The sequence below is a fragment of the Eulemur rufifrons genome, chromosome 9, assembly GCF_041146395.1.
Source record: "Eulemur rufifrons isolate Redbay chromosome 9, OSU_ERuf_1, whole genome shotgun sequence".
NCBI lineage: Eukaryota > Metazoa > Chordata > Mammalia > Primates > Lemuridae > Eulemur > Eulemur rufifrons.
Window position 1 is genome coordinate 32,536,742 of NC_090991.1, and position 13,393 is coordinate 32,550,134.

Below are 13,393 nucleotides of genomic sequence, written 5' to 3' on the forward strand. Positions count from 1 at the left end.
ACTGCTCCAGGTAATCTCCAGTGGACCTAAGGAGGGCCTTGAAGACAATGAAGATACCCTCCCCACTGACATGTTTGTTTGAATATTCTTAAGTGGGACCTCTTACTTCACTGGGCAGAGCCATATTTTCTCACTGGAGAAATTCCTTCCTCCACCCTAACTTCCTGTTCCATGTTTTAGCAAGGTGGTTAAAAGCTATTAGAGCGACTTGGTACTTCTCATGGCCCACCCCCCCCCTTTAATATCTCTTTAATAACTGATATAGTGTGTTTCCTAAGAAATGCAGAGACTAGTCTAAAGCAAGGTTATATTATGGTTACAGAATGACAGAATCAATTGTCAACCTTGGAACCCAAATTAAATGAAACATTTAAGTTGGCATGCTGAACATTTCCAGGAAGGGGAGTGGCTAATAATTAGTAAGACAAGAGGACCAGGTTTTCATATGCTCCCTCAAGTAACAATGACAATGATTTGAAATAAGCCAAAAAAAAAAAACCAGCCTTTTCATTTCCATAATCACCTTCCTAGGAAGACTTGTAAGTTCAAAACTCACTCATGAGATTTCACTGCTCTCACGTCAAGCCAACTGACCGCCACAGCTCATCAGAGTATCTGTTGGCTGATACTCTGAAATGAGAGATCTCTGCAGGAAGAGGGGCAAGTATGAGAAATCTGCCTATATTATATTTTTGGCTACAGATAGGTGTTTCCAATTTCTCATGGTTAGCCTTAAAAGAAGTGCATCCAAGTTAGAGAGTGTGTGTGTGTGTGTGTGTGTGTGCACACACACTGCAGGTGGGAGAAAGAACCACATACACTTTTCAAACAAAAGCTGCCATATGTTTATTAAGACAATGCTGTTAAGCATAGTTGGCTCTATAAAAATCATTAGTCATATATTATCACACATTCAGGAAAGTTTCTGAGAAGATATATCAGGACGGGTTTCTCTTGTGGCTCCCCTGGATCTGAGGAAAGAACAGAAGAAATTACATACCTGATTTACAGCTGCTGCTCATCAACAAACTCCATGTGCTGGCGATCTGATTTTGAGAGGCAAGATAGCTGAACTGCCTTACCCTCCTGGCTAAGGCTTTGCTTAAAAGTCCTCTACCTTTAACAGTCTCTCCTCAACATTCATGAATCTCAGAAAAGACCAAAAACTCAATTGTGATGAACAGGCCAATTGCAAATCTCAACCACAGAACCACCATATCTCAGATCAAAGATCAAGCAAGCTATGAGAAGGGAAGCGTGTCCTACGTTTTAAATATTGGGCAGCAAAACTGACAGCCAGCCATTATCTAGCTCTGTGAAACAGGGCAAGCCAGTTATAATCTCTCAGGAAACATATACACAGTAGGAAGGTTTAAGTTCACACAAGCTATAACTATATGTGAAGATACCTATTTCTCTGTTAAGTCTATTGTCTTTTGTGGATTAAGCATGTTCGGTAATTAAGATTTAGTGGACAATTGCTGAACACAATATTAGAGCTCTGACCTCAGAAGAACAGAGCCATAATGTTGTGATTTGGGATAAGAAATTCCCAAGGAAGGTTCAACTCTAGCTAGACAGTTCCTGACCCACTTACATCCCACTCCCCTAACTGAAGACGCAGCAACTTGGAGGCAGAGAAACAAAGCCCAGCTAATGTGGTACACCTCTGCCAACTGACAGCAATGGGTGTAATCTTAAAACCTGTAGAATTTATAAAAAAGGATTTTCTTACTTCAAATAATCTTCAGAAGTCTGAGTAATGGTGCAATCTGAAAAGTGAAAAATAAGTTATCAAATTGGAGTCTTTCAAATATCTCATCAACCATTCCCAATAGAAATGTCCATCCAACCCATTTACTGGTATAGCTAGAAACGGTCTCACTCTAGAAAACAATGCTCTGATGAAAAATCTGATGGCCTCTGGGGCTTACTTAGAGAAAAGAAAATTTCAGTTATAAAAAACCAAAGCTTTGGAAGAGAATTTCTAAGTGCAATAAGAATCTGCATCCTTTTATAAAATATGAACTGAAACAGAACCACCCCAAATCTCATCTAAAATGAGACTGATGGAATTATCCAGGTATAACCCATTTTCCTTTCAAAGTAAGTAGAACTATAAAGCCACATTATTGTTTGTTATATTCTCTTTTCACAACTCTCTCCTCAAAATCAATTTACATTCTTCCTTGTCTTCACTCTCGATTTCAGTTGATTTTGAAAGCTGGCATTCCCTAAAGTATGCAAACATAAACTTAGGGTTCCACGCAGCATTCACTACCCACACAAGGAACAAGCAAAAATGACTGTGATTTAAGTCATAGGTTTTCTACTGAAAGCTCTTTAGTTCTCCCTGAAGATCTACCTTGTCACCTATATCTTCCAGCAATGATGCAATTAGATTTTGTTTGTTCCTGTTTTATAGCCAAGTATGTTCGATGCAGAAAAGAACCTGGACAGAGTATATAACTTTTGGTTATTTTTGTGGTTAACATCCTTATTTACAGCTTACAGCTGCAGGGAAAGATAGACCTTTAAAAAAAAAAAAAAAAAAAATCACGTAAATCTAGTGGAGTAAACTGTGAATTGTCAAATCAGCAAAAGTTAATCTAGGGAGTTGCTTTGACCCTATTCAGGTTTGGGGGGCTGCCCGATTGGCAAACAAACAAATTAAGTTAATCTAAACATAAGGCACCAAGAAAGTGGCTATCATTAAAGTGGCTACTCTTCCTCAATGTAACATTCTCAAAATACAGCCTACCAAAAAATCAAATATTTCCCAGGTGAATTTTTCTGCTAGTGACATTTTATGACAGAAAAATATACAAAGATAATGAAGATGAGAGTCAAGCTGAACATGCTATACAATTTATTAACCGTGAATAAATTGTATATAATTGTAGAATTGGGAGTACATAGTATCTCTTCACGTTGTCAGAAAATTTACAGGTATCTCTGACTTTTAAACATACATAATACCTACCTATACATCAGGGCCTTGCCCTTCTCATTCCCCAAGGCAAAGTATCCACTTCTGGGAGAAAAATCCATGGTATGAACATGAGAAATATTCTTCTTTTTAACGACGGGGAAGTTTGAAAATACGGTACAGGAAGGGAGGTGAACCTGCAGGAGATAATAAAAAGCTTTAAGGTGCAACAACTGGGAACTCATCTTTCTTAAATTTTAATCTTCATTCCATCTTTTTGCTGAAACAAAAAGTTTATTTTGATTATAGCACGCCAGAAGTACAGTCTCTTAATGTAGCAAAGTATTCTAAAATTAAAATTTGATCTTTAATGTGTTGTTAAATAAGCAGAAAGGGAGGGAAGAGAAGAAAGTGTTAATGCAGCATCTAGCATGATGCCTGGGAGATTCAAATGTTTGCTGAACAAATAAATGAATAAATAAACTAAAACAAAAAGTCAATGGCAGTGCTCACTAATGCTCTAGCTTAATGACCTCGGTAAAGAATACTAAAATCTGATTACCAAGAACAGATGTTTTAAACATTATGAAGAGTCTGATTTTATATAACTGAAGCCCAAAGTCATACATACCACACCTTCCAATATCATATTTCCTTTTTACGCTTTTATTTTTCACTTATGTGATATACTCTTTGCTTTTTGCAATTTCTCCTCAAAGAGGGCTGAATCATGAAAACCTGACTCCAAATGAAACTGTGTCCTGATTTAGAGAGAGCTAAAGGCTCACCTCAAAACTAGGCCTAAGCATGACAAGGGCACAGTCTTGTTCTCCAGAGTCTACTTCTAGGAAAAATGGGCCCGAGTCCAAGACAGGTAAAATAAGTCCTCATCCAATCTGTGGATGAGTAAAATCTAGGCATAGAAGCAAATACCTTCATACTATGATGGTAACAACTCTCACTTTCAAATGTTCTCCAGCTCTTCCAAGACATACAGCACTTTCAAGTTCAAATACATAGTTATCATTTGGCTATTTATCTTAGCAGTGTGTCATCCTCCATACATTTAGATGAGACTGTATCTATCAGCCACTCAAGGTGATTTTCACAGACAAGTACAGGGGCAAAACTTACTGAGACATACATCTATTTATTAAACAGGTTTCAGTCAGTCATTTATTAGGACCAACTCCCTCTGATACATATCTACTGATTGTGAAGCAAGTAAAATTTACACTGAATCTCTAAGCCATGTTGAATCATTCTGAATTCTGCCAGAAGGCGGGTCCTGCTGCCTGTACAACATAGCATTGGTGTGCTGGTAAGAAGTGGTCTTGATCCATTAAAGCTAAGACACTGGCAGTATCTCCATTTGATCTTAACTTTTAAAGTTCTTTTTTTTTTTTTTTTTTTTTTTTTTTTTTGAGACAGAGTCTCACTCTGTTGCCCAGGCTAGAGTGAGTGCCGTGGCGTCAGCCTAGCTCACAGCAACCTCAAACTCCTGAGCTCAGGCGATCCTCCTGTCTCAGCCTCCCGAGTAGCTGGGACTACAGGCATGCACCACCATGCCCGGCTAATTTTTTCTATATATATTTTTTAGCTGTCCATATAATGTCTTTCTATTTTTAGTAGAGATGGGGTCTCGCTCTTGCTCAGGCTGGTCTCGAACTCCTGAGCTCAAACGATCCGCCCACCTCGGCCTCCCAGAGTGCTAGGATTACAGGCGTGAGCCACCGCGCCCGGCCCAACTTTTAAAGTTCTTAAACACTGCTCTCTATACAGATTCCTCGAGAAATTACTTTGTGTGTGTGTGTGTGCGCGCGCACAAACACACACACACACACACACACACATAGTTTAAAGCACTTAATGAAGCAGACTTCTGTTTTATGGAGAGAAGCTACAATATATATAGTGCAAAATGTACTTATACTGAGTTTGGGAATGTAGAAATTATATGAATTTTTGATAACTGCCTTGGCTTCTTAACTGTGTTTTGCTTAGGTTATTATAAGTTTGCATCCTCCAAGTATACATCAACTATGAACAGGTGATCCAAAACATCAGGGAAAAAACATCTGCTATTCTTTGCCTGACTATTGTTCCTACCTTATTCACCCTGCTATTCTGAAACAATTCCTCAGATACTAACTCATCAACTTTCTTGGCATGACTTTGAAGTTTGGGGAGCTGGTTTTCTAACTTTTCCAAATCAAAACACATGAAAACCAACCTTTCTATTTGAATAACTTCTTAAAGATAATTATATTAAACCACCTGCCTTTCTATTTCCAACCAAATTTGGGGGGGAAAGGTCTCCTAATTTGCATTCATGTAACTTTAAATTAATAATTAAATCAATTGCTTATTAGGACAAAAACTGGAGCACAAGACACACAGCAATTTTTTAAGACCATCTTTACCAGAAGGTGGCTGCTTATTTTTGTAGCTAAATAAAAAGCACACAGTACCAGAAATATTGTGGTAAATACACACATTTACAAAGTCTTTGACATAAATGGTGTCCCCCTAGACACAGGACCCTCGTGCAACAAATAACTTACAAAACCACACACAGTGGCCATGCATTCACACAACAAGCCATGTGTTCCTTCTGGTAGGAGATAAATGCCAATTTATTGACAACTTATTTTTATTTTTAAACTTGCTCTCTTCTATTGACTTGGAATATCAGAGGCAGCGGAGTCGATGTTTACCATGTCCTCCTAAGAGAGTCAATAGTATCTATCTGCAAAGCTCCCCAGTGCAATCTCCACTGATTAACGCACCCTCCCTCAGACCAATGATCCCACCTGGTTAGACCCAAGCTGTGCTCTGACCTCTCTTTACGGCCTCTGTATTGAAAGCTACAATTGAGCCCTTAATTTTAAAAAAGCCCCATAAAGACCCAACTTATTTAACTCAGAAAGTTCCTTTTATCTCTGACACCATTTCTTTCACGATACTTAAGGGTCCAGATAGCAAAATTCAACAAGTAAAAGCTCACTCATCCTTGATCTAATGGATAAGAATTCCTACGACTTTCTACTACATCCAAAATTACAGATACAATAACGATTTGACTTCTGGGTCTCTTACAGGTGCAACAGCTTAGATTTATATTCACCGCTTTGTACTGGGATAAAAAAACTGTTTGGATCATTATAAGCGATTGTGTTTCACTGTTTCACTGAGGCATTCTGAAGCTGCTATGCCTGGCTTCTTTCCATTAGAGATGATGGTTGACTAGCATTTAAAAATTGTGATTTGGCTGTTACTAATGAATTCCTTGTGTGATTTTTGCCACAATAAAAAAGCATAAGTGCTGTCATGATCACTGAAGCAAACTATTCAGAACTATTATGCATCTTGTGGAATATATTATGTCAAGAGGAGATAGATCCCATAGTTTTCTAAAACAATTTACTACCACTAAAATGATAAAAGGTTAATATGTACCAGTACACCACCCCCATTAAAGGAGAAGAGATTTTAAAGCTGACCTGAATTAGAACCTTCTCGTTTATCAAATGACTCATTCAACAGAGAGGCTATAAAATGCAATGCTATATTTTTCAAACTTTTCCAGCAGAACCCCTTCTTAAGAAAATCATGTGATCTCAACACATACCATGGGTAACAGTGATGCTGCTCTATATGATACAGGTAGAAGCTTGGCCTCCTCCTTGCCCTATTTGCCATATAAAGTCCTGTGCAGATTCCAGGGCTCTGCACAATTCAGTTGGAAAACCACTAAATTGCTAGAAAGAATATGGAATCTAGAATCGTAATTCTGCCCTTTATTAACTATAGACTTTGGGTAAGTTAATCCTCTGCAGAACTGTTATATGGCTCAAATCTTTTTGTAAAATTCTTTGCAAATCTTTATATATGCTGCAATACAAAGTTGATGGAGTATGCAAGGCTTTTTGCTGAGTGAGCAAGATAAAAATAACAAACTTTGTAAAATGGGTACAATCTGGTAGTATACACACAACAGCAGCACAATGCAATACTGCTATTCAAAGTTCTATGTCATCTGTATACTTGGCGCCTAGAGCAAACGACTGTTAAATGAATGAGAAAACTGGTTCTGCCTAAAGGGTAGAAAACTTCACAGAGATGGGGGTGGGCATTTAATCTGAGCTCTGAGGTTGGGCAGAAAAGAGTTAACACAGGCCTGAGACTGTCATCCTTAGAAAGGCCTGTTTGCAAGGGTGGCCCTTGGGTGGTATCTGGGAACTTCACTAGGAAATAGTTCCTTACACTGGCATGAAACTTCCCCCAAATGATAAGGATGACTCACTGTGCCTAATCCACTTGTACGAACAATGCAGTTTATGCTTAACACCTGGCTTTACTTCTGGGACTCTACAATTTCAGTACATGTTAGGCAGAGGGTGCCTACAATAACAACTTTGGGCACTGAGTCTCTAATGAGCCTCCCAGGTAGAAAACACTTAACACATGTTGTCACAGCTCATTGCTAGAAGAATTAAACATGTCCTGTGTGACTCCACTGGGAGAGGACTCTTAGAGCTTATGCTTGGTTTCCTTCAGACTTCGCCCCATGCACCTTTGCCCTCTGCTGATTTTGCTTTGTATCCTTTTGCTGTAATCTTACCCATGAGTATGACCGTATGTAGAATCCTGTAAGTCTTTCCAGTAAGTCACTAAACTTGGAGACAGTCCTGGGGACTCCTAACACAGAGGTATATTCACAAGTACTATCTATCTATTTAATTTGCAATATTTTTACACAATTTATTTTCAAAATCTAAGAACTGCCTCCTTTCTATTAAGACAACAGGCCTTAAAAAGGTAGATGAGGCCAGGTGCAGTAGCTCCTGGCACTGTGGGAGGCCAAGGTGGGAGGATCACTTGAGGTCAGGAGTTGGAGACCAGCCTGAGCAAGAGCAAGACCCTGTCTGTCTCTACTAAAAACGGAAAAATTAGCCAGGCGTGGTGGCACATGCCTGTAGTCCCAGCTACTAGGGAGGCTGAGGCAGGAGGCTCTCTTGAACCCAGAGTTTGAGGTTGCTATGAGCTATGATGACACCACTGCAGTTTAGTCAGGGCGACAGAGTGAGACTCTATCTCAAAACAAACAAAAAAAAAGGTAGATGAGGAAAGAAAAACGTAGAGGAATAAAGTGTTTGCCTTACATACATACCTTAATATATATGGTAGAAAAAAACCTCTGAAAATGAGGACCACCGTTTAAGAAATTCTAAGTGTGGACAGCACAGCTCTCCCAAAAAGGCTGACATAATACAAACCTGGTGGCTACTGTGGATCACTTCAACAATTATGTCTAAAAGCTGTAATACTGGTAATTTCTACATCAAAAGCCACTCTTTTAGAAATTGTTCAACACTCTCCTGTTACCTTTCCATGTTTTCAACTTAAAATTTAAACTTAATGATAAAACAGTAAAGAGATATTACCAATCTGACTGCTTCTTTCGTTTTTTCTGAAGCAATTGCCAAGATTTCTGTAGTAGGATTGAAGGTCAGAGAAGTAACACCTGTAACCAAGTTCATTATAGCTTTTATTGGCTTTGGGTTTGTTTCTTGGAGACAAGAATCTTGATTGTATATGTTTACCACTCCACAATTAGAACTGCAAAGAGAAAAGGCAATAAAATAGATTAAAAAACAAGTAAAAGGGCTTTCACAATCTAAGTGAATATAGATTTAACCCCACAGACTGGTATTTGCAGGAATCATATGTTATAAAGAGACCAGCAGCTGGAGAGTTCATCCCAAGGCAAAAGCTAGACACGTTCTACCAGTTCTGCTTCTGCCAAACTCTTGTTAACTCTGGCAGCTTTTCAATTGCTGGTCTAGCTAGAAAATCCAAAAAAAAAAAACATAGAATCTCCATTATTCATTCCTTCAATAAATATTTATTGCACGTCAACTCTATGCCAGGCACTAAGTGCTTAGGATGCAAAAATGAACAAAAGAGACCAAGACTTCCCCTGTCGTGGTGCTTGTGGCCTGAAGTCTTAATGTATGAATGGTAACTGTCCATCCCCCATTTATACTATTATAAGAGATATTTATAGTATCTCTTTTATTTTTTTATTCTATGACATTTGTGAGAACTTCTAAAACCAGTGAAAGGGAGCAGTAATAGTAGGCATCTTAGTTTGGCTTTACTAGGAATATTTATAGTCAAGGTTATGGGAGTGATCATTCACCCCAAGTTATCTAAATATATATCAGCAATAAACTGTACCAAATACTCTTAAAAAGTAGATCCTAATGACCTTATGTTGTAAGCACATCACCAACAGAACCATTCATAGATAAGAACTTTAAGCAAACATTTTGATCTCAACTTTCAGATCCCTTAATTATGGGAATCATATACAGTATAAGGTGCAGCATTAGGGTATTTGCAATTCACAGATACTTAATTGGTAACTGCAATATAAACATGAAAGATGTAAGAAATTAAGCCTCAATCTCACAAGAGTGACAAATACATATTCCACACCAAGTGTAGTCTCATTCCTATCACTCAAACATCCCCATTTATTCACTTAACACTGACGGACTGCCAACAATGAGTCAGATACAACGCATAAAGATGACAAATTCAGTTCACGTGAAAGGTTCTGTAGCTTGAAATGATAGCTAACACACAAACGGTATGTTAGAATTATTCAGTCTTCAAACCACTGACATGCACATCTTCTCATTTAATTCTAAATAACCTGTTAGTTTAAGCAGAGCTAACTGTATATAGTCCATACTAACCATGCAGGAGAAACAGTATATATCCTTGGCTTACAGAATTCTGTTATGAATTAAATATGTCTCCCCAAAATTCATATGTTGAAATCTTAACCCCCAATGTGATAGAATTAGGAGGTGGGGCCTTTGGAAGGTGATTTGGTCATAAGAGTAAAGCCCTCATGAATGGGATTCGTGCCCCTATAAAAGAGACAAGAGAACTCTCTCACCCTCTTTCTGATCTGTGAGAGTACAGCAAGAAATCAGCTGTCTGTAGCCGGGAAGAGGGCCCTCACCAGAATCCAACCATGCTGGCACCCTGATCTGACTTCCATCCTTCAGAACTGTCAGAAATTTCCCTTGTTTAAAAGGCACTCAGCATATGGTATTTGTCACAGCAGCCTGACAAATCTCATCTTTTCCTTGTTTATATTTTTGACTAGCATCAAAATATTTATTCATTGTACTTATTCTGTACTAAATCTCTTTTCTTGCTGAAACCTGATTTATCCCTAAATCCATGTTAATTAAGGACAAAGTTATAATCCATATGGCTCTTCTAAATCGCAATTTTAGATCAAATCTTACCATCATGAACATCAGTGGCTCCTTAAATAATGCCTATTAATTCTTATTTGACTACTGCTTAAATTTGTGGAACAAAAATGGTACAGGTTAATTATTTTGATATATAGAAACTTAGTGTTTGCTGTAAAAGAATATAACTTATTCTAATATGCCACTAAGAGTGATTAGTAAATATTTGTTGAACGATATCCATGTCCAGTAGTATGCAAAGTGTCACAGTAATACAGACTATCAGAAGGAATTTATCCCAGAAAAAAATACACCTGCATAAAACAGCCTGCGATGTAAGAGAATATAATACAGCATTAAGCTCTATCTGTGATCTAGAACCTCAAAGAAGGGAAACAGAATGAGATGAAGTAGCTCCAGATGAACTTTGTGGAAGGTAGAGGGAGGACTTGAGCTGGGGATGGCAGACATTAGGTAGGAAAAACAGGGTATTACAGGTGAAGGGAAGAGCAAGAACAAAGGGAGAAATAAGTGTGCCGCCTCGCTCACCTCTCAACCCCTAAATAAAGGAATGACTTGCCTGTTATCTTCCCACCCAACCACAGCTGACTGGACTAAAGGGGCCTTCTGAATCCAGGGCAGTCAGCCCATTAGCAGATCAGCAACCACCAAGTGTCCTGGTACACAAAGTTCTTCCCAAACAGCAACGATGCCCACTGGCCAGATCAATGTCTCATTTATGAATCTGGATTGGGAACCACCACATGGTGGTGGTGGTGGAAGGCGAAGCTGAAATGACATATAGAAGGAGCACATGGGGGCCACTGATAAATTAATATTACGACCAAGAAGACACTATACAGTAGGATAGTGGTCATCAACCAGAGGCAATTTTGCCCCCTAGGGTGCACTTGGCAATGCCTGGAAACTTTCTGACAGTCTCAACTGGGCAGTGAGGGAGTGAAGGTACACTACTGGCGTCCAGTGGGGAGAGGCGAGGGATGCTGCTCAACAGTCCACAGTGCACAGAACAGCCCTCACCACAAAGAATTATCCAGCCTAAATTGTATCAGTAGGGCGGAGGTTGAAAAACCCTGCAGTAGAGGGAAAAAATGCAAACAAGTGACAGGTACACTTTATAATGCGTAAGAACCACCTAGGGTATTAAGGAGCAGATTCCTGGGCTTCCTGTGCCAATCACAGAGCTGGAGTGGAGCCCAGGAATCTTGTGTTTTAACCACTACTCTGGGTATTCTGATGCTGGAGGGGCTGAAGCACCATACTCCAGGGTGAGGCACGAGTGGCATGTACAAGTAGAGGACGAGAGAAGCTGTAGTACCACAACAGCAGAACACGAAACCACCTGCCGCCAAGGGACTCCCAAGCAGTCCACTCCTTAGGGCAGCTTGAATCCCTCCAACACCTAAGCACCACTCCAGGCTTGCATGGCTTACGGGTGGCTGCTGCTTCTCCTTCACTGCCACGTGAAGATGGCCTGAGGAAGCACAATCCTCAAATCAAGAGTTTAAGACACCGCCACAGCTGCAGATGTCCTACAGAACCTCCAAAATTCAAATTCTCCCCTCTGTTGACGCCTCGAGGGCTGAACTCTCCTGACTCCTCTGGAATCCTCAGGCTCCCTCATAGTCACCTCTCTCCGCTGACCCTCATCCCCAAGGTTCTCCTTCCGACCTACCTCTGGCGTCTCACTCATCTTGTGTACTCCCACAGACTACCTATCACCCGCCACGTCCAAATCCGTGTCTTTCGTCTTGATTCCACCTGCATTTCTAACTGCCCGTGGGTACAGCCATGTGCACTTTATCTCTTCCAACACCACCACTCCTCCTCCTCCTGCTCCCGCTATTCAATGACAAGTCCGCTCTCTGGCTGCTCAGGCCTGGAGCCTGAGACCGTGACTGGTTCTCTCCCACTCCCCATTTTCTAGGCAGTTATCAAGTACGTCATAAACATTCTCTGCCCATCTCCCCTACTCCTGTTCCCACTGCCCTCATCACTACCGCATTACCTGATGCCTATCGCCACAGTGACCTCCAGGCTCATCTCCCCTGTCCCTTTCTTCCTTCTACAGGCTTAAAACTTTGCTTAAGATTCTTGAAGAATAACTTGAAGATTCTAGAGGCTTAAATAGTCTTTGGCCAAGCACATCAGAATTCAATTACACTGAAGGGCAATTAAAATTAAATGAGTTTTAGATTCTTTCCTGTTTAGGCCCTTCAAAAGGGACTAATAAAAAGTGATCCAGAGAAGAGAGGGCAAGGATCAGAAAAAGACTAACTTTACTGACTTCACAAATGTGCATAAAGGTTATTTTTGTGCAGTTATTCTTGCCCCACACAGACGCAAAAGCAGTTCTGCTTAAAATTACTTATAATTAGTTTAAACACTAGTCTTCATTTTAAAGGAGCTTTATTCCCAGAAGATCTGCTAATCACGAACTGCTGCCACAGCGCACACTACCCTGGCAAATGCTTGGCTCACGATAGCCCATCCCTCCCTACAGGTTTGGCACAGGTACAGTGACTCAGGTAACAAAGAAAAGGAAAGGGCCTTCATCTGGGCACTCCCACACCAAGTTATCTGTCACTGTCCCATTGCCTAAGGCAGGTGGCCTCTTCCCTAAGTGCCACGGCCCAGTTCTACTTGCCTTTCCTCCCAGGCCCCAGTTTCCAAATGGTGGTGGGGATATTTACAACCAGTTTCCCCAGTTTTAACCTTGAGGAAGGGAATGAACACAGAGTGGAGACTATGCTGTTTCTGGAGAGCAAGACCCCCTTGACTTCCTACGCAAGGGACGATTTGACTGAAATCTTTTTATGACTCAATTGTGTTTGGTCTATGAAGGTCATAAAAACCTACCCCTTGATGCTATAGAATGACAGGTAATAGGCCAGGTATGGTGGCTCACACCTCTAATCCTAGCACTTTGGGAGGCCAAGGTGGGAGGATCACTTGAGGTCAGGAATGCGAGACCAATCTGAGCAAAAGCAAGAACCTCATCTTTACAAAAGTAGAAAAATTAGCCAGGCATGTTGGTACGCGCCTGTAGTCCCAGTTACTCAGGAGGCTGAGGCAGGAGGCTTGCCAGAACCCAGGAGTTTGAGGCTACAGTGAGCTACGGTAATGCCACTGCACTCTAGCCTAGGTGACAGAGCAAGACCCT

General features: G+C 40.3%; 1 protein-coding gene across 1 annotated transcript in view; it reads right to left on the reverse strand.

The window, feature by feature from the left end:
* Window positions 1–821: 821 nt before the first annotated feature.
* Window positions 822–13,393, reverse strand: part of UTP18 (UTP18 small subunit processome component) — a 37,571-nt gene continuing 24,999 nt past the window's right edge. Inside the window, exons 11-14 of the mRNA XM_069482377.1 lie at window positions 8,377–8,551; window positions 2,984–3,126; window positions 1,736–1,772; window positions 822–971 (exon numbers count right to left, since the gene is read on the reverse strand). Coding sequence (XP_069338478.1) covers window positions 1,748–1,772; window positions 2,984–3,126; window positions 8,377–8,551 — 343 coding nt within the window. The 3' untranslated portion in view covers window positions 822–971; window positions 1,736–1,747. The remainder of the gene's footprint in view (window positions 972–1,735; window positions 1,773–2,983; window positions 3,127–8,376; window positions 8,552–13,393) is intronic.